The 26,404-nt window shown below is 44.8% G+C and overlaps 1 protein-coding gene across 10 annotated transcripts in view; it reads right to left on the bottom strand.

Moving 5' to 3' along the window:
• The window catches only part of NRAP (nebulin related anchoring protein), a 69,631-nt gene that overhangs the window by 31,342 nt on the left and 11,885 nt on the right, over positions 1-26,404 (bottom strand). For 6 of the 10 annotated variants that reach the window (XM_045803169.2, XM_087862697.1, XM_045803177.2 and 3 more), the window contains 14 exons: positions 23,816-23,923; positions 22,701-22,817; positions 20,372-20,476; positions 18,794-18,901; positions 17,652-17,756; positions 12,329-12,427; positions 10,918-11,022; positions 9,072-9,179; positions 8,727-8,828; positions 6,532-6,729; positions 5,838-5,942; positions 3,338-3,436; positions 2,101-2,205; positions 859-966 (listed from right to left, as the gene is read on the bottom strand). In XM_045803169.2, the coding sequence (XP_045659125.2) occupies positions 859-966; positions 2,101-2,205; positions 3,338-3,436; positions 5,838-5,942; positions 6,532-6,729; positions 8,727-8,828; positions 9,072-9,179; positions 10,918-11,022; positions 12,329-12,427; positions 17,652-17,756; positions 18,794-18,901; positions 20,372-20,476; positions 22,701-22,817; positions 23,816-23,923 (1,572 nt within the window). The remainder of the gene's footprint in view (positions 1-858; positions 967-2,100; positions 2,206-3,337; positions 3,437-5,837; positions 5,943-6,531; positions 6,730-8,726; positions 8,829-9,071; positions 9,180-10,917; positions 11,023-12,328; positions 12,428-17,651; positions 17,757-18,793; positions 18,902-20,371; positions 20,477-22,700; positions 22,818-23,815; positions 23,924-26,404) is intronic. The other 4 variants (XM_045803171.2, XM_045803173.2, XM_045803175.2 and 1 more) reach the window with 3 other exon arrangements.

The following is a 26,404-nucleotide window of genomic DNA, read 5'->3' as shown; positions in this document are numbered from 1 at the left end:
AGGCCAGTCTCCCTCTCCTCTCTGCTAACTACACAACGCTATTGATACCTGCCACCATTTATTGAACACTTACTGTGAGGTGAGCACGGCACAAACCTGGGCCCCTCACAGTGCGTCTGCGGACCACGGCTGCCTGGTGAGTTCTTGTCGGATGAGGAGATGAGGAGCTTATGCCAGAAGGTAAATCGACCGCATCACCAAACCACTGTTTTGTTCAGCTGATATCTCCATGTATTTACAGGGAGAAGTATCTTTATGTGTGTGCATCTATTTTAGAAGCCAGACTGTCTTGATGAAGTGAGCGGACTTGGCCTTACATTCTGGCTTAGGCTTCTTAGCTCACATCAGACTCCCAACAGACGGCTTTGGACAACGGAAACTCAGTACGCATCCATTTGTTTCCTTTCCTCATAACCACCTGGCAACTGCCAATTTGCCACTGGGTTAATAGAGATTTTGCAAGGTGACACGGCCTTCCCAGAGTCACAGTGCTAAGAGGGGATGGAGCGAGGATTTTATCCAAGGTCCATCTGCCACCAGAGCCCACGCTCTTAGTTGGTGACCGGCCACAACATCCTTAGATAGGCCTGGAAGGTCTCTGGGCGTCAGTTAATCTGTCAAATAAGCCATTTAGATGGCTCGTCATGCTACCACTAATAATAATGCTTCCACCTACTAAAAACTAACATGTGGCAAGCAGAGTGCTCGGCACTCATGTGGCGGTCTCATTGCAAACTGGTCATCTCTCTCCCCAGTTCACAGATTGGACCTTGGGGCTCAGAGAGCTGAAGAGCCTGCACAGACCCTCTCTGACTCTCCCGGATGGAAAATGGTCACATTCATTGAGCACTGACTCACCTCGCTGGCCAGGTCCCTGTTGGCTTTGGCTGCCAGGAAGGCCAAGGAGTCAAGACGCAGCTCAAACCCTTTTGCCTTCTGGTTTTCCCAGCTGCTCTTATACAGTTTCTGAAAAGAGGCAGGAGAGAAGCGATCACCCTCCTGTGGAAGGGCTTCCCTAGCCTCTGTGATGCTCTCGGAGGCAAACACTGATTGTGTCCCTCCACGGCAACCCAGTACCCCAAATACCACCAGATCTCCTTGTTTCTGCCTCAAGTCCTCCTGACACACAGGGCTTCACTCAAAAGAATCACAATTCGAACTCTAGAGGCCTTGAAAAATACTAGGAGTCTTTATGAAAGTTTCAAACACATGCCCGCAGTGGAATAACATTCCAAAACACACAGCAACATTTCTGAAAGGTCTGTTCCCCACCTCTGCCCACACACCCACTCAGCCGAGCTGCCCCTGCACTGACAGCTACTACCTTCCTTTGTCTCCCTGCCCCCAGCCTCCAGTCCCCCTGGGTCTGTCCTTGCTCCTCCCATTTCCTGTCCTGCCCCCACTTGCAGAATTCAAGTTCCTTCTTCTGCAAGTCTCCCTCTCTTTCTACATGTGTGAATCAATTTAGCCTCAGTTGCTCCTTCTAATTCTCCCCTCTACTCATTACTCAGACCAGGACTCCAAAGACCTGGTTGTTGACCGGGAGAGCTAAGGAAGGCCCCTCCTAGAAGACAGAAAGGAGGAAGTTGGGACCATGCATGCTTTTGTGTCTAGGAGTAATAGCTATATTGCGCACGCTCCTTCCAGTGCTTTCTGCATATTAGCTCATTGAAGCGTTGCGACAACCCAATGAGACAGGGACTAGTATGACCCTGATTTTTACCAATGGGACAACTAAGCACAAAGAATTTACCCAAGGTCACACATCTAGTAACTGGTAGACCCAAGGAAACTCCTTAAAGTCTCACTTCCTTCTATCAGTGCTCTAATGCTGCTCTAATTACGACCCAGGAATCATCACTGACTACTATCCTGTTATATTCTCAGGGGTTCAAGTCTCCCACCAGCTCATTCCTATGAAAGGTGGTCCTTCCCTCCCCCTGAAACAGTGACCAGGAATAAGGTCTGCTGGATGAGCTGTTTACAATGACAGGATATATGGAATCTCAGTTGACACACCAATATGGCGTGTGGGTTTTGTTGCCCAGGCGCCTACAGGGGGGAGCAGAGCCTACAGCTGCCCAATCCCTCTTGCCGTACCTCACTGAGATTGGCAGCGTTGACTCGGGCCTGTAAGAAGAGAGGCTCGTCTTTGCTGATGCTATACTGATGGACAGACTGCTCGTTTCCTGCCTTATAGGCCACCTGTTGGGAGAGAGCGTTGGGTCAGGAGCAGGTGTCAGTGAGGTGGGTCGGTGGCATCACTGATGCGTCTTCAGATCTGCTTGGTGTTTCTGTAACTTGCACAGGCAGTCCATTACAAAACTGTCCAGACCAGACTCTGGTTGGCAGAATACAGTAAAAGAGGATTCCAGCCGGAGGGGTGAAGGCAGAAGGAGAGGCAGTGAAGAGCTGAGAGAAGAATGTGGCCAGGGGACCAACCTGAGAATACCTCCAAGGTCTCGGTCCCCATACTTCTCCCATGAGAAGGCATCAACCTTCCCAAGCTGTTCCCATTTACTCTGTCCACGGCCACTGGAAATAACCCCCCAGAGGGCTCGGATGAGCACGGACTCCTCAAATGAGAAAAATAAGAAGCCTACACTGTCACCTGCACCCCCATCATAAATCCCAGTTCATTCAAGGGTACTTACCAGTCAGAAAACAAGCAATGACCCAAAAGACAGCGTCGGTGAGCATCTACTCCACAGAAAACTTACCACTCTGCTCTTTCTCTCTCTCCTTCCCTCCCACCACCCCACCAACAGCGGCTGTCTGCTGACTCTGAGCTCTGTTGATGGCACGCTTCCTGGCAAGTGTACCTGGACCTTTAGGAAGGAAGGCCAGGAAGGTCCTGGCCCCATTGTAGCAACTCTGGCACCTGCTCGGTACAGGGGCACGGGGAGTGCTGAACGCTGATGTGTAAATAAGGCACGTGCTTTTTCATTGTTGTGCTACCCAGATCTAAGCTCAGGTCACCCTCCTCAAGATAATTCTCTGCTGGCTACAGTATTATGGAGCCTTTGATGAGCGAGAGGAGAGGGAGAAAGAAAGAAGAAGAAAGAAGGGCATGGACAATCCTGAAAGCCAGAAAGGAAGAATGTCAGTGGGCATCTGTCCCTCACAACCAGCAGAGGAGGGAAGTGGGTAAGGCAGGGAGAGCAGGGACTCCAGTTCCCAGAGACAGCCTGGAGGCCCCGGGGAAAGCCGGGCCCAGCTTGTCGAAAGCAGAGGCTCACTGGTTCCTGGATCGTGCCAGGCAGCATGTGCTGTTGTCCCGGAGATGCCCAGCCCACGGCACAGCAGCATGGTGGGGATGGGGCAGCTCAGGACTCACCCCGCTCTGCAGCTCCTGGCTCTTCTTGGCGTGCTCCATCTGGGAGCTGTCGGCCACACTGGTGAACTTCAGCTCATCCACCCTCTGCCGGTAGTTTTTCTGTTTCCAAAGAAAAAGGACCCTGTGGCACTCGGATTTGGCTATCCCCACCACCACACTTGTGCTTACATCCACATACACACTCTCGGTGACTCCCCCGTCTTCCTGGGGGGAGTCCTCCAGCTGGGCCTGCAGCTTAATCGGGACCCCACAGACCTGAGACTGCCTGCTCTGGGGCACTTCTCTTAGGTGCTGCTCCTGAATGAGGATATGCATTTCTCCCCCCACTAAACCCTGTATTCCACCTGGTGCCCTGGAATGCATCCATTTGATAAATCAAGATCTGGCATGGGAAAGTGAGGCGGAGGGAGCTTGGACTTTACAACCAGGAAGACAGAGGCCAAACCTTGCCTCCGCCTCTTTCCAGCTTCATGACCTTGGGCACATCACTTAATCCCCGGAGCCACTCTTGCCACAATGGTACAAAAAATAGCAGCTGCCCCACCGTGGGGTGGAGCAGAGGCTGCAGCGCTCTCCTTTCCACGAGGGGAGTCCTGGGACACTGCAAGTGTTCACACTAACCATCACCGGCATGCACGGTGCTGTCGGGATTACCCGACCAGCCTCGATGCTCGAGGGGAGAGGAAATGCCAGGAGCCACGGACAGGAGGAGGCTGGAGGCCAGGTGGGATTCACCCCCACAGTTTCTCCGTGTTCCAGATCACTGAGGTCTTGTCCTCCTGGTGTCCCCGCCTCACAGCCACGAAGGAACTGGCAAAATTTCAAATGTGCTAATTCTGTCTCCCCACAGGGACTTCTTGTCCTTCCCGGAGGTTAGTTCCATTGGCTTTTCCATGGGAGGTGCCAAAGTTGACGGGAAAGGCGGCAGCTGAGGACGGCTGACTGAAGCTAAAGCTTCATGTGGCAGGGAGAGCAGAGAGGCTCACAACCCCGGTGCTGCCAGCATGAGGGTCACAGATGCCAACTGAAGCCAAAATAGGGTTTGGAATAGTGAAGCCTCCAAATTTCCTCCCTTGAGGAAAAAAAAATTCTAGGGACAGTGTTCCAAAGAGACTTGTAATTTTCCTCTCTGGTTGCAGTGTGTTGAATGGGAAAACCCCCTCACCACATAATTGAAGGAAGTTGCATTACCCTTCCATGGTTGGAAATTCCCGATCATTCCAGATGGTCAAATCATAAGAACTTACTGAGGAGCCAAAAATCCACCCTGTACAGGGCACAACAGAAATATAAAACAGGCGAAGAGGATGCTGTCTTCCCGGCCCTTGCGGAGCTTAATAATGAGTAGGCACGGGAAGTCAGACAGAGATGGGAATTCCTAAGGATGGAGGTCGGCCAGTTGGGTCTCCTCACCAAACCTTAATCCAAGACAAATGGGGCTCTGATGGCTCCCCTGGAGTTAGCAGGCCTGAAGAGAAGCTAAGTAATAGGAACCCTAAAACATTATTCGTCTTTCTCTACCTTCTTTATTTCTACATTCTAACCATAAGTGTGTCTGTGTCTGAGAGAAGGATGAGCCGTGGAAAAATGAGATTAATTTACAAAATGTGCTTTGGGGATGCAAGACCACTTTGTGGGCAGGAGCTGGGCCAGATCCCAGCTCTGCTACCTACTTGAAATGTGACTCTCTTTACCTCATGAAAATGAGGTTATTAATAGGGTACTAATAGTGTCTACTCACATAGGGCAGCTGTGAGCCGTAAATGAGCACTATGTATGTAACACACTCAACATGGTCAATCAATGACAGCCATGACTGCATAATTATCAGCCCACAAGGGTCAGCTGCATTATTGCTATTATTACCATTTGCAAGAGATACACCGACTCAGCCTTCCTGATCCTGAAACAAGAGTTCCCTTTGAAGATCCCAAACAGAGTTCCTGAAATAGTCATACTTCCAAATGAAATGCCCTCCAAAAGTCCTCCTCTGCCTGCTGCCAAAGCCAGCTTTACATGGTGTAAAGAGAAGCAGAGGCTTAGAGCTGCAGGGACTCTCTAACATTCTCTGTTTTACCCAAGAGAAAGAGGATCGGAAGGCTCGGGTGACTTGCCCAAAGTCTGCAGCGAGTTTAAGGCACAGGCATCACGTGAATGCTGACCTCCGAACGTCAGGCTCTCTGATTCAGGAGGAGTCACACACGCCTCACATGACAAACACATCTCCCCACGTGCTCATCGACTGTGTATGACAAGCCTTCTGAATTTTTCCTGGGATGCTGGGGCTACCCTACGTAAATCAGTAGGCTTCTTAGAAACACCTCCCCGGGACGGGGACGGGTGTGGAAGACTAGCCAGGGCACACTGCGGGTGCAAAATGAAGGACTCCTCTGAGTCAGGCTCAAAATAAGCGCACAGGTTGGGAAGGGAGAGGAAAAGATGGCTCTTGGGGACTTGTGGGCTGAGGACCACTAGAAGCCAGGCCCTGAGCTCGGGTTACCTCGCTGACCAGCTGTCCAGCCTTCTTGGCCTGTTCCAGATTGAGACTCCCCTCCGTCAGCCACCCGACTCCTTTCATCCACGCTAGGTCGGCCTTGTACTGCAGCTGCAAGAGAAAACCCAAGCTGTAATCGGATGCAGGGATATACAGACGGGACAAAGGTGACAGGAGACAAGGAAACCCCTGCTCTTGCCTTTGTTCTCCTAAAGGAATGGCCCCTCTACTCTTTTACAGTCAGGCAGCACTCTCCTTGGGTGTGAAGCCACTGGGCCCACCTTGTAACCAGCAGAGCACGTTCTGCCTCAGGGCTGAAACCCCACCGCCTTACCAAAAAGAGGGCTTTGCAGACTTTTTCACTAAAAATCTTATCTACCAACCTGCTAAATTTCCAAGATTTACTTGCCATCTTCAACGCTTGCTTCTTCCCCTTTGCTCATCGCCGTTACCAGCACATCTTGGCTCCTGCAATAGCTCAGATCCCCAGTCCTCCACCCTCTAGTCTCCATTGTTTTGACTGCATCTATAGCTCTCCCTCCCCACCCGTCCTCCCTGGGCCTGGCACCTCTCAGCAGTTCTTCCCAATCCTCCGAGTTACGTAATAGACTCATGCACAGGTTCCAGATCACCCTCAAAATGTCACTGTACCCCACTGCAGGAGACACACAGGGAGAACTGGCAGTGAGTGAGGCCTCACCTCGCTCTGGAGCCCATAGGCTTTCTTGGCCCACTGAGTCTTCATGTCTTCAGGCAGCACGGTGTATTGATGCAGCTTCGTCCTGTAGTCCAGATCACTGGCCAGAGCTTGGGCCTTCTTAGCATGTTTGATGTGTACCATATCCATGGGTAGGTGAAAGTGGGTCTTACTTTCCTCAAAGCCTTTCTTGTATTCAACCTTGAAAGTATCAACGAGGCCCATTACTTGAAGTCTGCCTTTGCAGAAGTGATTTACAGCACAGGAAAGAAGCCCAGGATTTTGTGAGGAATGGGCAATGCCACTCATCTGTCAGAAAGGTGTGACCCAATTTCTGGCTCTAGAAGGGGGCGGTGCTGGGGAGCTGCACTTCCACACGACTTTGTCTCTAGGAGGAATGCCTCTCACCAATATCAAATCTTTTTATCTGGCTGATCCAGGAGGAGAAGGCTCTGTCCAAGGTTTCTGTAGACTCTTTAAGAGGCAGAATAACAAAGCTTGGGCTCCAGAGCCAGATGAGCCTGAGTTCAAATCTGGTTTACCCCTTGCTGGATGACCTCTGGAAAGTTACATCACCTCTCTAAGGTTTCATGTTCCTCAGGGGACTATTGTGATAAGCAAACAAAACAGTAGCTGAAATCTGCTTAGTACAAGGACTGGCATATAGCAAACACCTGATAAATGTTCACAATGAGGGTGGCAATGATGACGGTGGTGATAGTGATAATAGTGATGATGGTGGTAATGCTAGTGATGGTGGAGATAGTGGTGATGATGATGATGGTGGTAAGAGTGAATATGTGGTGATGGTGGTGCTGTTGATGGTGATGATGGTAGTGTTGATGGTGATGTGGTGGTGATGGCGGTAATGGTGGTAATGATGACGGTGGTAATGGTAATGATGACGGTGGTGATGATGGTGGTGACAGTGATGATGGTGATGATGGTGATGATGGTGGTGTTGATGGTGATGTGGTGGTGATGGTGGTAATGGGGGAGTAATGATGACGGTGGTAATGGTGGTAATGATGATGGTGATGTTGGTGATGATGGTGGGGATGGTGGTGATGGTGGTGATGATGGTGATGGTGGTGATGGCAATGATGGTGGTGTTGATAGTGGTGATAGTGGTGATAGTGGTGATGGTGGTAATGGTGGTGTGGTGGGGGGGGGAGGTGGTATGCTGCAGTAGAAGCACTATGGTGCCAGTAAGTAAGAATCCTAGGATCTAACGATACCCCTCCACCTTTATCACTGACTACTATATGACTTTGGGCAAGACACAATCTTTTTGGCCCCAATTGCTCTAACTGCAAATAAGAAATATCATCGTGTTCTGTGTCTAAACCAAAGCCAAATTCTCAATGTCTCAGTATATTTCATGATTATGCACTTCACAGGACTTGTTCCGTAGGCACACCCAAAATGGCAACCCAGATGCCAACTCTCTTATTCTAGTCAAACCATGGCTCCTAAATGACTCATCAGGTAATTATATCTGGCTGCACCACGGGAGCAGCATAAGCTGGCCTCCTAACTTGGAGCAGCAATTGTAAAGCAGAAACTCAATGCTCATGTGTCCTTTTGGCCTGCTCAGCATTGGCAGGGAAGACCTGATCTGAAACCAAGTCCATCCCTTGTCGCACTCTCCTTCCTACAAAGGATTAACCTCCAGCCAGGACAGTTGTTTATAAGCAGTGTCATTTTGATTGGCTGAAGTTTAGATGCCCCAGTTGTCTGCTAACTCTTTTGAATATCAAGTGTGTCGTGGCCACAGGACTCATCCGGGACATTGCCACAACAAGCAGGATGCTTAGTGTCTGACTCTCTCCATAGAATTAACCTCCCCTGGGGAGGAACCTGTTATGTGTCATTCATTCCTACAGACCCGGTGTGTTACACAGGATCTTGCCCATAGTAGTTGCTTGGTAAACTTCTGTGGAATAAATACAAGTGGACAGACACCTTTGTACCTTGAGCCATAGATGCCGGTCACCCTTCAGGCCCGCACTCCTCATCTACTTTAAAAGAACAGGACACTTGGGCTAAATAAAGAAAGTGAAGGAACTTCTCAAGCAAGCCAGGAGAGAAGTTGTAGGTGGAAGTTAATAAGCAGGTCCCAGGTGAAGTAGGCCCTGGAAGGACTTTTAAAGCAGCACAAGTCTGAGGAAAGTGTGGAGGGACAGGAGAGAGTTTACCTCACTGCTCATCTTGGCCACCTGCAGGGAGTGCAGAAGCCTCGAGTCCGTAGTGCCCATGACTTTGCCTTTCGTTTTCTCATATTCTTCTTTATATTTAATCTTGAGAGGAAGAAGAAAGTCTACGGTGAGGGGAAGAGAAACTTCACCACCTCAGGGGCTCTGGTATTCACAAGGCAATGGAACAATTCTGAAAACAACCTCCCGGTCTTTCACGAACCCAGAAGAAGATTAAAGTAGTGGGATGTTTACAATGTCGGCAGTCATAATTTTTTTCCACAAGACCACTGACATTTTATGGGAACGATTTCTTATGCATTTGTGAGCTAATGAGAGGAAACCTACATTGCTAGCAAGTGCTCCGGAGGCTTTGGCGGCCAGCAGAGATATCGCATCCAGCTTCATCTCAAATCCTCTCCCCTTGGCCTTCTCCCAGCCTTCTTTGTACTTAACCTGACAAACAGAAACATGGGTGAACAGGAGTCAGGATCCATATTCCTGCCCAAAGTTAAAAAGACATTTAAAAGAACAAAAACAGGGGTGCCTGGGTGGCCCAGTCGGTTAAGCATCCAGCTATTGGCTTTGACTCAGGTCATGATCTCCGGGTTGTGAGACCAGACTCTGCACTGGGTGTGGAGTCTGCTTAAGATTCTCTCTCTCCCTCTGCCCCTCACTTCCCCTCTCTCCCTCTCTAAACAGCAACAACAACAACAACAACAAAGCTGGTTTCTTCATCTGTTTACAGACCAGAATCTTGGCTATTCTTGTCAAAATGGTAATAGCAGTTACTGAGATGGTGCATTGATCCCTGAGCTATGGGACCATGCAGGACAGAGGTGATGGGACAGAACAAAGAGAAGAGTCATGTGTCCATCCTGGCTGTGTTGTTTCCTCATCATGAGACATTGGGCAAAGCATATTACCTCTTTCAGCCTTACTTTTGCCATTTGTGAAAAAAAAAAAGAAAGAAAACAAAAACAACCACAAAAAAACCTCCTCTTACTTGTCTCAGGGTTGCTGTGGGGATAAACTGGATACAGAACATGAACACGGAACCTAAGCTGGTAAAGACGTAAGCTATTGATGTTGGCAAGGTAACAATACCTACAGGTTATTGACCCTTCCTAAGAGCCTTCTACTCATCAACGGTCAATCTTTGCATTAGGCCTGTGAGGCTCAGAGACATCAGTGACCTCACATAGGTCACACAGTGCCAGCATCTGACTCAGGGCATTCTGATACCAAAGCCCATGCCACTGTGTCTCTGCCATATATAGGTCCTAGCGGTTATGATAACTGAATAATTCCATATGTAAGGTGCCTTTCTCAGTGTGCAGCATAGAGCAGGCATTCAATAAATGGTGGTTTCTGTTTTTCTTCTTCTGCCCCCATCTAGGATGAGAAGCCTAATCATAGCCCTCCTGTGACTCCAGGAAGAATCTAGTGATTAAGATTGATCTTAAAACTTAAATTTTCGGGGCACCTGGGTGGCTCAGTTGGTTAGGCATCTGCCTTTGGTTCAGGTCATGATCTCAGGTTCCTGGGATCCAGCCCCGGTTCGGGCTCCCTGCTTAGCCGGGAGTCTGCTTCTCCCTCTCCCCACTGCTCATGCTTTCTCTCTCAATCTCTCTCTCAAATACAACGATAAATAAAATCTTAAAAAAAAAAAAGTTATGGGCGCCTGGGTGGCACAGCAGTTAAGCATCTGCCTTCGGCTCAGGGCGTGATCTGGGCGTTGTGGGATCGAGCCCCACATCAGGCTCCTCCGCTATGAGCCTGCTTCTTCCTCTCCCACCCCCCCTGCTTATGTTCCCTCTCTCGCTGGTTGTCTCTGTCTCTGTCAAATAAATAAATAAAATCTTAAAAAAAAAAAAGTTAAATTTTCTCTGGACAGAAAAGCTACAGTCAGAAGTCACCAGGACAATGACAATGACGATGATGATGGTGTGCGTGTCTTTGAGCACATGCTATACACATGTTCACATAATAAGAATCAAATTCCTGTGTTCAATTTATCCGCAGTGAACAACCACATGCCGTGAGACAGCAAAATTCAAAACCATAACGTGATGGGCGCCTTTGATGAACGTCTCTCACAAACAGAACAGCCTCTGGTTGTTGGGCCTGGTGCCCTCCTCCTCACACTGGTTAGATGAGCTCTACCGTGTTCTCACCTCCATTGCTCGCTCACCTCACTAAATAGTTCGGCATTGGTTTTGGCCTTCACCAGCTGAGGTACATCCTGTGGCAATGTGTAATTTAACTTATTTTTCTCATAGTCAGCACGATAATTTACCTGTTGGATTTAAAAAAAAAAACCCACAAGGTAAATGCAAGGTTTTTAGATAGACAGAAGGTGAATTCTGAAGGCAATGCTCTCTTTTTCACTTTCCCCTTGGGCCCACAGCTGAGAAGGACTTTCTGGAAAAGGCATTTGACAAGGTAGCCTGCAATTTTATGCATGTTTTAAATTAACTGATTAAAGAGGTCAAATGAAAAGTAAAACAACTCAAAGGCACACTCAGAGTTGTGAGTTTATAAAAGATTTCCCTGTGGTTACTTCACCAACTCTCCTTTGAAGCACTTGAGGGTAGAGAACTTGTGTGTGTGTGTGTGTGTGTGTGTGTGTGTGTGTGTGTGTTGGTTTGAATGTGCCACAGTGTTAAATGTCTCACTATATGCAGAGTAGATACTCAAAGAGTAATTATCAAGTAGCTGCCCACATTGGAAAAAAAAAAAGCCACCTTAAGTCACATAAAAAGAGTTCAACCAGACATTATGTGATTCCCATTGGAAAAATACAGCATCATCTGAAAAGCATCCTTGCCCCAAAATTGAACCTGAACCTGATCAAACCTATAGACCCGACGACTATTTTATAGGACATTTGGAGGCCAGAGGAACACATGAAGTCCACACTGGGATGCGTGCACAAGGCTCAGACTGCGGGAAACATAAGGATCAACAATCCAGTTTCTTCAATAAACCACTTGTGAGAAAAGAAAAGAGATAAGCAGGAAAACTTAAAGATAAAGAGAATCTTAAAGACCTATCAACCAGTCACAAGCGTGGACTTCATTCGGATCCTGACTCAGACAAACTGTAAGACTGTAAAATTATAACTTTATGAGACCACTGGAATTTTAAATGCTAATAGGACACTGGTGATATCAAAAATTATTATTAGTTTTTGGATGTGATATATTAACATTGTATAAATATGTTTAAATTTTTTTGTATCTTTTAGGGATGTATCCTAAAATATTTATAGATTAAACTATATAATCTCTGGAATTTTCTTCAAAATAACAGAGGAGGGAGAAGGAGATGGGCATACAGATGAAGCAAGACTGGCCAGGAGTGGATAGTGGTTGAAGCTGAACGATGGATACATGGGAACTCATCACACTATCTTTTCTACATTTAAATGTATTTGGAATATTCCATAATAAAAAGTTTAAATTGAGGGGGGGGGTCATCTCATGGTTGTCACAAGACATATGTCACCATTAATGAATGCAAACCCTTGGGGAGCCAGGTAGCCAGGGGCCACAAAGCCCTTGAGTCCCCCATACCTGGCTGGGCAAGGGCGGGTCACTTACATGACTCAGTTGCTGGGCATTGATTTTGGCTTGGATAATCTGAGGGGTGTTGGTCACAGAGCTGTACTTCAACTTGTCAATGCTTTGCCTGTAGTTGGCCTGGTTTAAAAAAAAGAAAAAGAAAAAGGCATAAGAAGATGTCACCAGCACTTTTCTTTAAGATTTGCTTAGTTCTCTACCCCTAAGCCCAGCAGAGGTATGATTATCCAATTACTACAAAAAGGATCAAAGATTCCGATTGGAAACCAACAGACACTGCAAGCCCACAGGAAAAAAAAAAAAGCAAAACAGACAAAAAAAAAAAAAAAACAAACCCAGTACATTGATGAGTAAGTGACTTAAACAGCGCATAGAAGAGGTCAACTAAACTGCCAGTAAGCACAGGAAAAGGTTCTTATCCACATTGTTATTATTTTTTAAACATTTTATTCAATTATTTGACAGAAAGAGAAAGCAAAAGCAGGGGGAGCAGCAGGCCTAGGGAGAGGGAGAAGCGGGCTCCCTGCTGAGCAGACAGCCCGATGCAGGACTCAATTCCAGGACCTGGGATCATGACCTGAGCTGAAGGCAGACGCTTAACCAACTGAGCCACCCAGGCGCCCATCCACGTAGTTATTATTATGAATCAGAGAAATGTATATTAAAACTGCAATGAGACACCCCTCCACAGTCGCCTGAAGAGTGAAAATTTAAACTGCTGACTATACCAAGGGCTGGCAAGGATGTGGAGCTGCGGAAACTCTCACAACACAGCTGGCGGAAGTGAGGGTTGGCACAGCCACTTTGGGAACCAATATGGCGCTCTGGCACACACACGTACCCCAAGTCTCCACAATTCTATTCCTAGGTGCGTTCCGAAAGAAAATACATGTGCAAGGTCACTTTATAATAATTCAAGCTGCCTATCTATACTTAATGTACTTTTCTATATATGTCTTATACTTCAAAAGAAAAGAGGTTTTTTTTTTAAAGGGAAAGAAAAATGGAGAGACAAAAAATCCAACGGTTGCAGTAGGCATGTCTAAGTGGGAAGCAATGGCACACCAGTGGCTCCATGTGAGGACAGCCTCACATGTCTTCACCCTGTACACCTGGTCCTGCCTGGCCCTCACTTCTGCCTTGACAGAGTCCCTGAAAAAAGGGCCCGAAGCTGAGCACTTTGCTGAAAGAAGAAGGATGGGTGGGTTCAGAAGACAAGGTGGTGAGCCTCCAGCACCGCCTGGTGCACAGACTTCCAGGTTTCCCACTATTTCAAGACACAGGGGGCTCCTGGATTTTGTCTTTTGAAAGTACAATCTGCCCCTCAGAGACTCAAGGATTATTAGCCGTTTGCCCATGAGAAGATATTCATCCGATCATCTTATTTTCCTCCAAGCATGCGCAAGTACCACTGCAGAAGAGAGCGGGAACTTGAGCAGAGAGGTAAAGGGATTTGTTTGATGCCTGAGGGCAGGTAATATGGGGAGGGGGTGGAGGTGAGCTGAGTGAGAGACCCAGGGACCCGCACAGGTGGAAGGCTAGCTGGGATGCAGGCGAGTGAAGAGGAAGAGTGTGAGGTGGTGGCTGGCAAAAGACCTCTGCCTGCGTCATCCCCTGTCATTCATTCATTCATTCATTCATTCATTCATTCAACAGTCACAGAACGTCTACTCTACACAGAGTGAGCAAACTCAGACACAGCCCTGTCCACAAAGATATCTCAGCTGGGTCCTTGCTCCCAAGACCCCAAACTGACCCAGCCTCAGGACACCTGAGCCCTGCCCTGCCTACAGGCTCCAGGCTAGGCCCTTCCATCAGCAACACTCCAGCTTTGTTCACAGCAATTGGATCACTGAACGCCCCACGCCTAGTCTTCATGCCTCTGTTTTATCGCCTGAAGCTCAGGACCCCACCTGGTATCCCACATAGTGTGGCAGCTTCGTGAGGCCTACACCACGCCTGAGATAGTCACACCCCCCCTTGCTGCATCCCCACTAGCTACTGCCATCTCCTCCCAGACCTCCACCTACCACCTCTGGCCATGCTCCTCTGGCCGCCAGCTCTGGCTGACACAGGGGCTCACAGCTGCGGCCAGCACTGCACAACCCTACCATTTGCTGTCTGTCTAGAGTCTGATGCCTTTCCTTTCTATCTGCCGGCTGCTGTATCTTATTGCTGACTCCATAGGTGACAGCCCACCCCAGGGAGTCTTTGTAGCCCAAAGGTCACAAAGCGGGTGACAGCCAGACAGACCACTAGCTGGGTACGGGGGAAGCACTAGTCTGGGCTCAGTGTTTGACCTCATGGTTGGGGAAGTAGTAAGGAGTGGCGGGGACTGTGGCATAGGGCAGCAGCTGCTACTCAGCTCTAGGAGACAGTTAGGGTGCAACAATGTGGGGCCCAGAGTGATCAGACTTTCCAGTTATTCCAAACAAACCAGAAATCTATATTATTATGTCAAGTCTTGCAATTTTTAAATGCTGACATGTAGTCAATATTTTTAGAAGCCAGTGACCCAAGTGAAATAGACCTAAGGGCCATGGCATCCTTCATCTCTTCCTTGTACTCACTCTGCTCTCGCCAGTGTCAATATGGGCTAATAATAATCATGGCTTAAAAACAACACTATTACTATCTGCCTACCATTATTTCAGGTGCTTCACACATCTTCATGCATTTAATTGAACCACCCTGTGGGGAGACACTCTTCTTAACCCTACTTATAATGTGAAAACTGAGGCCCAGACAACTGAAGGGATCGGCCCAAGGTCACCCAGCTAATGTCAGGATTCAAATTCTAGCACTCGGCCTCCCAAAGTGGCTTTCACCCTCTACACCCTCTTCACTTTTGCCAAAGCTAGTGTGCCTGAAACTATTATTTTACAGATGAACCTGGGATCCCCCATAGCCAAAGCTACCACTGTTTAGACAGGAAAATATATTCTGGGTACAAACAAATGACTTATAAATTAAATTCGAGGACAGGATCTAGGAAAAACAGAGCATTCCTGACACGGGGACACAGGTGTTTTGTTGGATTTGGAGATAAAGAACAGCATTGCTTTGGGCTTTTTGGCCAATGGTTCAAGGACAGAAGTTTTTGCACATTTTGAGTTGTGGATAATGGGGTATATAGGAGAAGTAGGAACTATAAAGTCATTTCAATGCCAACCATTAATGAGATTAGAGTGCACTGGCTTCCTAATGCATTAACTCAGAGGGGAAATTATTATCTCATAATAAAGAGTCTATTAGAGTTCAGAATTGTGCATGATAAAATGTCATGAAAACTGTAGTTTTTAAAAGGCATATTCCTTCCCAATAATTTTGCATTAAATATGTTGCAGAGTACAATTACTCTCCTCTGCGGGACATAATTAACAGTCACCATGATTAATCACATCCTTGCAACATCACAGATGCTTGGCCATTGCTTCAATATACTTTCTGAAGGAACTCTTTGCTGAGGTTGGAGTCTCATTTTAATGCTATTAGTGCTGATAAAATCCATCTGAAGGGAATGTTCTCTAATTAAAGACCTGTGCTTGTTTATTTAATTTCATAGCTATTTGACCACCTTTAGAGCCACCAGACAGAGAGACCATAAATGCTCTTGTAATGGATTTCCCAAACTTCCGGAATAGTTAAGTCCCTACCCTAGGGGTGGTAAACTCAAATTCACATGGGAGCCAGGAAGGGAAGGGAAAGGAGAATAAAATAACACAGAGCACCTGCCACTGAGTCCTAACCAGCTGCTACCAGTGTGGGAACTAGGGCTGTCGTTCCCAGAGTTTTTAGATTTTTCTAGAATAGGGTGAAAATATGAATTTTTATATGAACTCCCAAAATCTCTGTATGTTGATCCAATTATTTTTTAAACACTGTGAGGTCAAACACCTCTGCAACCTGGATCTGGCTCCTAGATTTCCAGTTCAGATTCTCCCTCTGCTTCTAATTAATCCTTCTAACCCAGACTGGTTTAGTTCTTCTATTGGACTTGCCCAGATGAGCAGGGGTATTTCAGGAACATAGTCTGATCCACAGCCTTACACAGACAAATGTAAGAGCAAGTCATGTTACAACAGGAATACGAAGTTGTAGCAATCTCTCTAGTTTTGACTGTGCTCTCAAGCATGATTGATGGAGGTTTATGGACAGAGTACACACTCCCATTGTAACGAGGTGCTCTTGGTCCTCAAGTCCCAGGTAATACATGCAGCCAAAAAAGAAAGGAAATAGCTTAGGTAGTCAAGTGTAATCTTGGGTTTCATTAAGGTGAAGTGATAAATCAATCCAACCAAACTTGTTCAGAAAAGAAGCAGCAAAGCTTAGTCTCCCTTTATATTCCTCGACTTCCCATCCTTTACTCTACTATACATTTGAAAAGCCCATTTCATTCATTAAACTCGTATGCCAACGATTGTTCTTTGTTGTCCTATAAGCCAAGCTAAACAGTGGAGATGCCCAGCGGAACACAACACTGCTCTTACTCCGAGCAAAATAGAGAGCAATGTGAAGACCTATTTACCAAGAGCAAAACCCAAGTCAGTGCTACCAGAGTTGTGCTGATCCTAAAAGAATGTGAAGGAAAGTAGCACTGGACATTCAGTACACATATGCTGAATTATTTGTTAAATTATTGATTGGCTAAAGATAACCATCACTGACAAATAACTACGACATGAACTCAGGCCTAAACCACCTTAACTATGTTTTGAGAAAACATGACTTTAATCTTTTTCTTTGTGCTTTTCTGTAATTTCTAAATTTTCTGTAATAAACATATATAATAAAATTCTTATAATTAGAAAATAATAAATGTAATTAATTATACTTATTTCACTGGGACAAGCCAAACTATAAATAAATAAAATCACCACCATAATAATGAAGAAATACGTATACTTTCCCAAGTGCTCCTGAGAAAAAAAATTAAGTCAACATTACCACTTCCTCTCAACTTACAGCCATTTTATTTTACTTCCTTTAGTCCCTCAACATAGGACACTCCAAAACTTTAAATTAAAAAAAAAAAAGAAAGCTCATCATTGCTAAGGAAGAATAATTTTAAAGGTGCCCAAAGGCAGACATATTCTACCAAATTCTAACTGAACTGCAGGTTATTTTCAAGATGAAACCAGAGTTGTCCCCACTTTACATGGAATCAAAGAGTTTCCAAACATGCATGAATGGACTTTCCTAGTGGAAGAGTTCCCCTTCTCAATCCCTTCCATCTGTTAGGAACTGTTGTACCTTGTTTCTTCCCATCTTACTACTTAAGAATCACTCCACAAGAGGAAGAGACAAGGGATAAAGCAGAAGATGCTCTTGGAGGGAGACTTACATCTTTCAAGGGAACCAGTTTCATTGTTGTTTGATAGGAAGGAGTGAGAGTGGCTGGGTAGTTGTAGTCCACAACGTCGTGTTTATAATCGGCCTTGTAGGCGATCTGAGACACAAAGGGAAAAAAAAGAAAGGAAAAAGAAAAAAGAAATAAGTCCCCACTTTCTTTTGACCTTGTTTGAATGTCATAGGAAATACTTAAAAAGTAACCAGAAATAAAATTAATTCAGTTTCATCACCTCCAAGGAAAATTAAATTATGTTCACACTTCGCCTTTAATTAATTTGAATTCTTCTTAATTAATCCAAAACTAGCTAACTTCTATCTGTAGCACATTTATTTTATCTTTCTTATTAATTGTGGAACCCCTTATAGTTTTTGTTAAAAAGAAACACTGGCACGTGGGTGTATGATGAAAGAGCTTCTTGGCTAACCCCCCAGAAAATAAACGAAAAGTTAAGAGTCTTTGGAGTATTTAAAATTTTTTTCCAAAGGTCAAATTTGACATTCTCAAGCAGAGGAAATTTGACATTTGTATGTTTTACTAATGAAATCAGTTCCTTTGAAGTGCCCTTTACCTCCAAGATTTACAGCTTGGCATTTACAAACCTGTCAACTGAATTGACAAAGCCAAGGAGAGATAAAGAGATTCTGTGCTATGGGATCTGATCTATTTTGTTACCCCACTACCTTGACCAGTACTTGCCCATAGGTGGTCTTCAATGAACACTACAATTGCATAAATGAGTGAACCAATCAACCAACCAATCGACTCCAAATAAATCACAAACGCTTTGGGAAGTTGGAGGGATTTCAAATAAAAATTATGCTCATCCATTTCTCTTTATCTCTCAGAAACTGAATGTTTTTCTCACACTGGATCAAAGATAATAGATCTAAGTGCTCTTCAAGCCAGAGAAAGCTGAGATAAATAAATTGTAGCTTTTGAAAATTTTCAAGGGTTTTACCTAGCTTTGGTTATATTGGTTAATGTTTAGAAGCTTTTATGGGTCAATCTTTATACAACAGGACACTGACTTTTAAAAAGGAAGTTTGAAAAAGAGTCGGAGGAATTCTTTCTATCTCACCTCCCTCCACCCCAACAGGTCCCCAGACCGTTAGGCCCTTCAAAATTGGACTCACATTGCTTGCCAAGCTTCCAACCTTCATAGCATGGAGCGTCCGTCTGTCCATACCAACTCCTTCATAGTGGCCTCTCATGTGGTTCTGGTAATTTTCCTTATATTTATTCTACATGGAAACACGAAACTTTCAGTAAGACTTCTCCTCCCAACTTGTTGAAGATCAACTACTCATTTTAATGCACTAAATTGGAAATATAAATGATTAAATAGAACCTATTTAAGTAGTCAGTGTATCACTGAATAAAAAATAAGCCAAACCTTCTTTTAAGAAACCACTTAAATTTCAAGCAAGCACAAGAAGATGGAGGGAGACAGGCACATACGCACAGAAACAAACCTAGGATCTGGTGAGAACAGACAGCACAAAACACACCCAATTTTCTTTTTAACATTTTCACTTGTAAATGTGTTAGATTTTTCCCGTGTGAAAACCTCCCATGAGCCGGGGGCTCTCCAATGGACAAGACGGATCATGCAGGCACGGGGTACCAAGACCCATGCTAGCGGCTGGTACAAATCACTGCATGCCATTACCTCCGCTTCTAATTATATGACGAATATAACCTGAGCTTTGCCAAATGCTGTGATTTTTTTACAGCACTAAACTGGTGGCTACTAAAACCACGGGAAGTAAGGATGTCGTGTCCCAAATGCAGCTTACCAAATGAAGGGAAAACCAAAACAGGATCCCAAAAAGTCATAAATAGGAAAATCTGGGTAGTTTCTAATGAAGTTGCATTAAAATCACCTACCCTGGGAGGCCACTGAATTTCTAGGCACTGAGATTATTTAAAGAAATACTATTGCCATGTACCAGACACAATTCTACTCAGTTCATCTCCACGAGTACTCCATGAGGAGGAAGGACTTATCATACATCCCCATTTTACACACAGACGAAGGGGCTCAGGGGGCTTAAACAACTTGCCCAAAGCCCAACACTTGACTAATTCTGGAGCCAGGTCTGTCAGCTCCAAAGCTGGTGCTCTTCACCCCTACATTTAGGCAAAATAAATTCCTCTCTGTGCCTTACAAAGTTCCTCGTGATCTTAAATTCTACTACAGTATGCAGCTCAGCAGAAATAAAATCACATCCTCTAGCATGGGTCCTTGATGTTCTCAAGGAAACGTCCCCAGAACGTCTCTGAGAATTTCCAAATTTGCAAATGCCATCTGTTCATCTGTAAAACGAGGAAAGCACATCTAGGTCCCCAGGTTAAAGGAGATCAGACATTAACTAAGAAGCGCAAAGTCGCATTGAGAGGGGATGTCGCATGCTCAGCCAGGCTCTCTCGCCAGCATTCACCCCCAGGAGCCCGACACTGCTGCACAGGAAGAACACAAGAGAAGAGGAGCTGCCATTAAGGAGTCAAGGTCAAGTGTGTGGTGGGGGATGGGACGGAATTCAACACTATGTGGACTACTCCCTGCAGGCAATCTTGACCAAAACTCTTAGGTATTTGTGCCTAAGAGGCCATGCTTCTCTGAGACACACATCACATAGACTGTCTCTTAAGAGACCTAGAAATTAGTTCATAAAAAAGCCCAAATAAATGCTTAGGTGTTAAAAACTCACATCGCTGGTGAACTTTGAGATCTTGCTCACGTTCCTGAATTGAGGCGTCTCACAGTAGTTGATACTGTGACCTTTACTACTTTCCAGGTCCTTCTTATATTCCACCTTGGAAACCAAAACACCAGATGCACAATAGAACCAAGCCCAAAGCCACTCTTGAAAATGTCACCAGGACTTTACCAGGATATTTTTAGAAAACTTTCAACCCAACATTTAAAAATATCAGGCATAGGACACTCTAAGTTAACGGTACATGTTTTCCTTTTAAATAATAAATAAGTAAATCATCAGTTTGATTCTGAAAATTAAAGATATATAGTCCCTTTCAAGAGAAAATTCAGTAAGAGATCATACAGCCCAAAAAGTGGCAAAATGGGTTTTAGAAATCAGGATGACAGTTACTCTTGGGGGAAAGTGTCTGGGGGATCATGGGGGTATGTCTGAGTCATGTTCTGTTCCTTGGTCTGGGTGCTAGCTACATGGATGTGTCCACTTGCGGAAATCCCTCCCATTATGCACATATGGCTTGTACACTTCTCCATACGTATACTTCAATAAAATTTAACCAAAAAAGTTACTTGACATAGGAGTATAATAAATGAGACCACTCATAGATGCACAGAGCATCTTCTAATTTTAAACAGATTGGCTAGTTGAGCTCCCCTGGGTAGCTGGATGTAAGATTCAAGGTTATAGTTATTGAATAGGCCCCAAGTCATCCCCAGTAATCGGAGGAGGTAGCTGAAGGCTGATTACCACGAATAGAGCATGACTGGTTTGTCCTACTGGATAAACATAAGGGCAAAAAGAAATTGAAGATTCTCTTGTGACCTCTTACCAAAAAAAAAAAAAATTATCATCCTGTCTTATAAAACATATGGTGGAAACATGCTTTTTAAAGTATGCAAGATGTATTATAATGCTCACAATCTGATAAGAAGTGAAAGAAGTATACCAAGCTATAAATATAGTTGAATTCTAATCTATAAATGTCTTTATATTCATGTACTCGTTTATAGTATCCTCACCTAGAAAAAGGCCAAAATGTTAACAGTGTTTTCCTGTGTGGTAAAACTGTACTTTCAGAGATCTGGTTCCAACTCTGTCCCTAAAAGTCTCTCTGAACCAGAATAAGACACTTTATTTTTCTAGACCTATGACAAAGTGAGGACCTAAAGATTGCCAAGGTCCCACCTAGATCTAACGTTCTGTGAATCAAGAGCAAAGTTTGGCAACTATGTGTCTCTGCTCTTGTGTGAAAGCAGCCAGAGACAATATGTAACCAAACATGATGTGGCTGTGTTCCAATAAAACTTTATTTACAAAACCAGGCTATAGGTCAAATTTGGCACTCAGGTCATAGTTGGCTGACCTCTGGCCTAGAGCATCAGAACCATCTCAAACATCTGTTTAAAATGCAGATTCCAAAAAAAAAAAAAAAAAGAAAGAAAGAAAGAAAGAAAAAAAGAAAATGCAGATTCCAAGACCTAGGCACCCATCAATTACTTCAAAATACATGAGCCTCTGGCAGAGATCAGGAAAATGTCACTCCTGGTGATTCTGAGCAGCCCAAAGTTAGAGGGCCACAGATTAAGGAATAGTTTGGGTTCAAAGATGACCTTTAGAGGTTAGGGAAGAAAAATATTTTAGGATACTTGAATATCTGCTTCTGAATTGCAGATAACTTGGTAGGGGAGTACTTTTAATAGCCCTCATTCTTCCTCTTGCAAGAGGTTGTTAACTCAAATGCCTTTACAGTCCAGAGAGGAAATGCCAAGGAGACGCTGCTGTGAGAGAAAGGACTGGAGGGCGTGATAAGGATTTGGGAGCTCGAGGGGTTATTTCCTTGCCAGAGTCCCAGCAATTCAAGAAATCTGAATCACCAGGTCGACCAAACAAAACACACCGTCCTGTGGCCAGTCCAGCCTCCAAGCTCCGGGAATTCACAGGACACACAGTTTCTGGGAAACCCTACCCCAATAATAAGAGAATGAGAGAGGTTCCATGTGGGAAACACTTTCTGATCTTTGATTTCCACTCTGTATGAATGACGTATTGTCATAGAGGCTGGCTAGGGCAGTAAACTAAACTAAAAATCTGCTGCCTAAAACTTCGGGATATCTACAGCCCTGTGAGAATTTGAGAAGAAACTTCTGAACCCTTGGAGAAACTTAATTTGTTTAATTTGTTTGATTCTAGGCTCTCTTGAGAGTTGCTTTTCTTTACTGCCCATTTGTTCCCTGGGAACTGGTGACCGTGTGTAGTTCCCGCGGCATTGCACATAGTTTTTCACGCTGGGGTTGCCCCGTCTGCGGTCCCCCGTACGCACCTCGCTCACAAGCTTGTTCACGCTCTGGGCCCGCTTGAGAACCAAGTTGTCTTGGGCTGGGAGGGAGTGATAATGTGCAGGGCCTTTCATCTTATTGAAGTCCCGCCTGTATTTTATCTGAAAGAAGCATACAAAAAGGGCCCAGAGTTGTTGTTTTCATGCTCCGTGAGAGAAATTACTCCAAAATGACCCCGCATTTAATGTCAGGATTTACTGAAGAGAATTCTCTGAAGGGAAAAAAAAAAATCACATGGGCTTTTTTTTTTTTTTCCTCCATGAAATCCATAAACCACTCAGTCCCTTTTGTATTAAAGTTTTACCGGCCCTTTTCACACTTGGTGTACTTTATTCTCTAATTCTGCATGAAGAAACGTCTTGAATCAAGCATGCCAAAAGGTGTAATTCCAAATCTAGTCTGCCCATGGTTCCAACATCTTTTCTCATCTAACCTGCTAATGAGGGGCAAAGTGAATTATGTGTTTTACTTCCCCTCTTGGGTCAAGAATGCACTGTGCTGGGCAAATGGGTATAATTGAATAGCACAGAGCAAAGGAGAAGGGCAAAGGGGGTGTGAAACTCATGCGTGGCTTCTAACTATATATAGAACAAGCTCGAGCTGGCCTGTTAGATCTATGCGTGCACACCACTCGGCCGAGGTTAATTATAGCCTATCTTTCAAGGACCGCCAGCTGGTCAGCATTCTGCAAATAAAAATCATTTTATCCACTGGGTTATTCCCAGTTTGATAATCATATGACCTGCTTTAATCAGCTGTTCCCCTAAAGTGCTAGATTTCTAGATGGCTTATTTTGCGAAGACTCTCCTAATCCCAGCTAATCTGGCTGGACCAGCATCTGCACTTGCTTGAACTCACCTAAAGTGAGTTTCACCGTTTGTTGGTGTCACGCTCCTCTGAAGCAGATAAATGTGACCGAACAGTTTGAATGAAAGAAGGAGATGTCAGAAATTTGGAGAGAAATTGGGGGCTAACATTTTACTCTGGCTCAGCTCTAAATCAATTGATCTGCGTGTAGGCTTCGCGTAAGCCCCGTCTTCAAAGTCTCATTTCTCCTCTGCTTGGGAGGCTCTGCGGGCTGTCCCAGTGTGGTACTCACGTCACTAGCGAGTTCGTTGGCCTTCTTGGCATTCTGATACGCTGGGGTGATCATGGCGGGAAAGCTGCCTTTTCCTCTGTGCTCCTGATAGTTCTCCAAGTAACCCTGCTGGGCCAATCGAAAATTTCCATCAGTGATGCTCCCCTCCCTGAATGGATAGGGGGTTGGAAATGAACTCTCCTAGAGCCTGTTCCAGACATTCTACAAGTCTCCTAGACCCATGGATTATGAAGTACGCATCTCATATCTGACACCAGGGAGGTCCCTCTGCCTTCCAGTCATCTCAAATGCTGCCTTTCTTGGGCCCATTGGCAGATCTATGCAAAGAAACCCATTAACATCCCAGATACTGTTTTCTCAGCGATGTATGATATTTGCCAAAAAGAAATGCATTTTATAACTATTTGAATTTTTTGTATTTGGGGGGAAATTTCAAATTGCCCTAAGAGACTCTAAATGGGACTAAATGTATATTTCAGACAATTATCATCCAAGCCTGTTTCTTCCTTCCTCTTCCCCACACCACCCACCCATTCCCACAAAAGAAAACCTTCTCTCTCATGGAACTGTCATGATGTCAGTAGCATAAACCTTTCCTGGCAGGGGGATGTACCCGTCTGATGCTACCTTCTCTCTGGGAAACTCTTCCCTCATTTCCAGTCCTGCCCCAGGCAGAATCGGCTGCTTCCTCATCTGTGCTCCCACCAGTCTGAAACAGCCTTACATGCCCCCTCAGGCTCATGACTCCGTCTCCCTCCAGCTTCCTCCAAGGCAAGGACCTGCCCCGCTCCCGCACCAGGGTCGGAGTCTGGCACACACATTTTCTTAAACAAAACAGTTGGGTCAAATTAGAAAGTCTAGGCTTCCCCTTTATCCAGTAATGACAATTATTTAGCCTGAGTGCTCCTTTATGTTTGGTTGCCAAAATGTTCTGGGCGGAATGCAACGAGTAAAAAAGTTAAGCTAAAATAAAATAATAATAATGAAGGCTCCCAAATTCTTTGGTAATCCCCTTTTGCCCTTTCTGCTGTATGGGTGGGGGCTGGCTTGTAGCTTTATTTTAACTTCTCTGCTTATATGTATCTATGTTGGGTGTGTAAATCTTTTAGTGAGACACTCAATCCTGCTGGGGAACTGACTAGTTACAAACAATAAGGCGATTACATGATATAGTCCATTGACCTAAAAAAACAGTTATTCGTGAAGAGGAAGAATGAATTGTTTGGCATTTTAGGCACTACAGATATGTATGGTTTATCTGACTGTCTGTCTGCTTCTCTCTCACTCCGTCCTACTCATGCCTGGCGGGTCCTGCTAAATCACACAAGGAAATGCCACACAAGGCTGATCCTCTCGACAGTTGTTGGCGGTGCTATCAAAAGACACCCACTTTGATTCTTAGATTTGTTATTAGCACGACCGGAAACTTCAGCCAAGATGTCCTAATAAGCAAGAACGAACTACGACGCCGTGAGGTTACGTCTCATCGATGTGTATAGATATGTCTAGACACGCTCATGCCTTGGCAGAAAAGCACTGGCCACACTTAGAACAAAATATTTTCTGCCAAATATAGGAACCAAATATTTTTTAAAGTGATTTTTAAAAGTTATCTTCTCTACAATAGATTTAAACCATGAAACCCATTAAAACATAATTTCATTGAGTTTAAAACCCTGAAGCCATTTAAGCAACTTATAGAATTTAACAAAATGGACTTTTTCATTTAAGACTGAACACTGTTGCTCAGATAGACATTTGCAAAGGGGTCACACCTCATCTTCACACACATCCCAAGTCTTACATGAGTGTCTCCCTAGACACTCTCCTAAAGAAAAGAAACAACTTGTTTCCTTTCATAAATTATGTATGTTGAATAAATCATGTATGTCGTAGAATCTAACCACTGATAAAAAAAAATTCAAACAACTCTCCAATTAATTTTAAAAAATCAACTAAGCCCACTGAACGTACTCTTCCAGTACACGCACTTAGCCTTCCAATATTCTTTACTTCCAACTGTGAAAAGATAATGTTCCCTTTCTCTCCTACACCTGTTCAGCATGAGAAAATATGGAGGGATGTACAAATAAAAATTAGCTTCTCATTATCATCTCAACCTTTTTATGCCCTGTCACTAGGTAGTTCACGTGAGAAGTGAAATTGGGGAAAAGATTTGCGTTCTCTGGCAAACTGCTTCATCTAGCAACCTAGACCAGATATGTACTTTCTAAGAAACGAGCCCTGCTACTCAGTGAAGTGCCCAATATTCTTCCAGAAGTGCATTTGGATCCCTTTCGAGCTCATACAGCGATGAGAGAAAACTAGCCAGTCTTAGGCTTTGGGACCATTCTTCAATGAAGAGGTGAGAATGCTTTATTCTTGGCAAATTCACCATCTTGATAGCGGTTCTTTATTTTAAAAAAAGAAAAGAAAAAGTGCTTAGAAACTGTTTCCCTACGTGGATCAAGCTGAGCCCAGTGTAATTGTCGTTACTTTCTGACTTAGAAAAATCCACCTTTCGTAAATAGGGCTAGATAAACCACAGCCCAACCCCTGATTTAAGAGCCATCAGTTGGGTGATAGGCC

Source organism: Ursus americanus, chromosome 6, assembly GCF_024610735.1.
Source record: "Ursus americanus isolate L20-20 chromosome 6, mUrsAme1.1.p, whole genome shotgun sequence".
NCBI classification, from domain to species: Eukaryota; Metazoa; Chordata; class Mammalia; order Carnivora; family Ursidae; genus Ursus; species Ursus americanus.
This window is presented reverse-complemented; position numbering and strand designations above follow the sequence as displayed.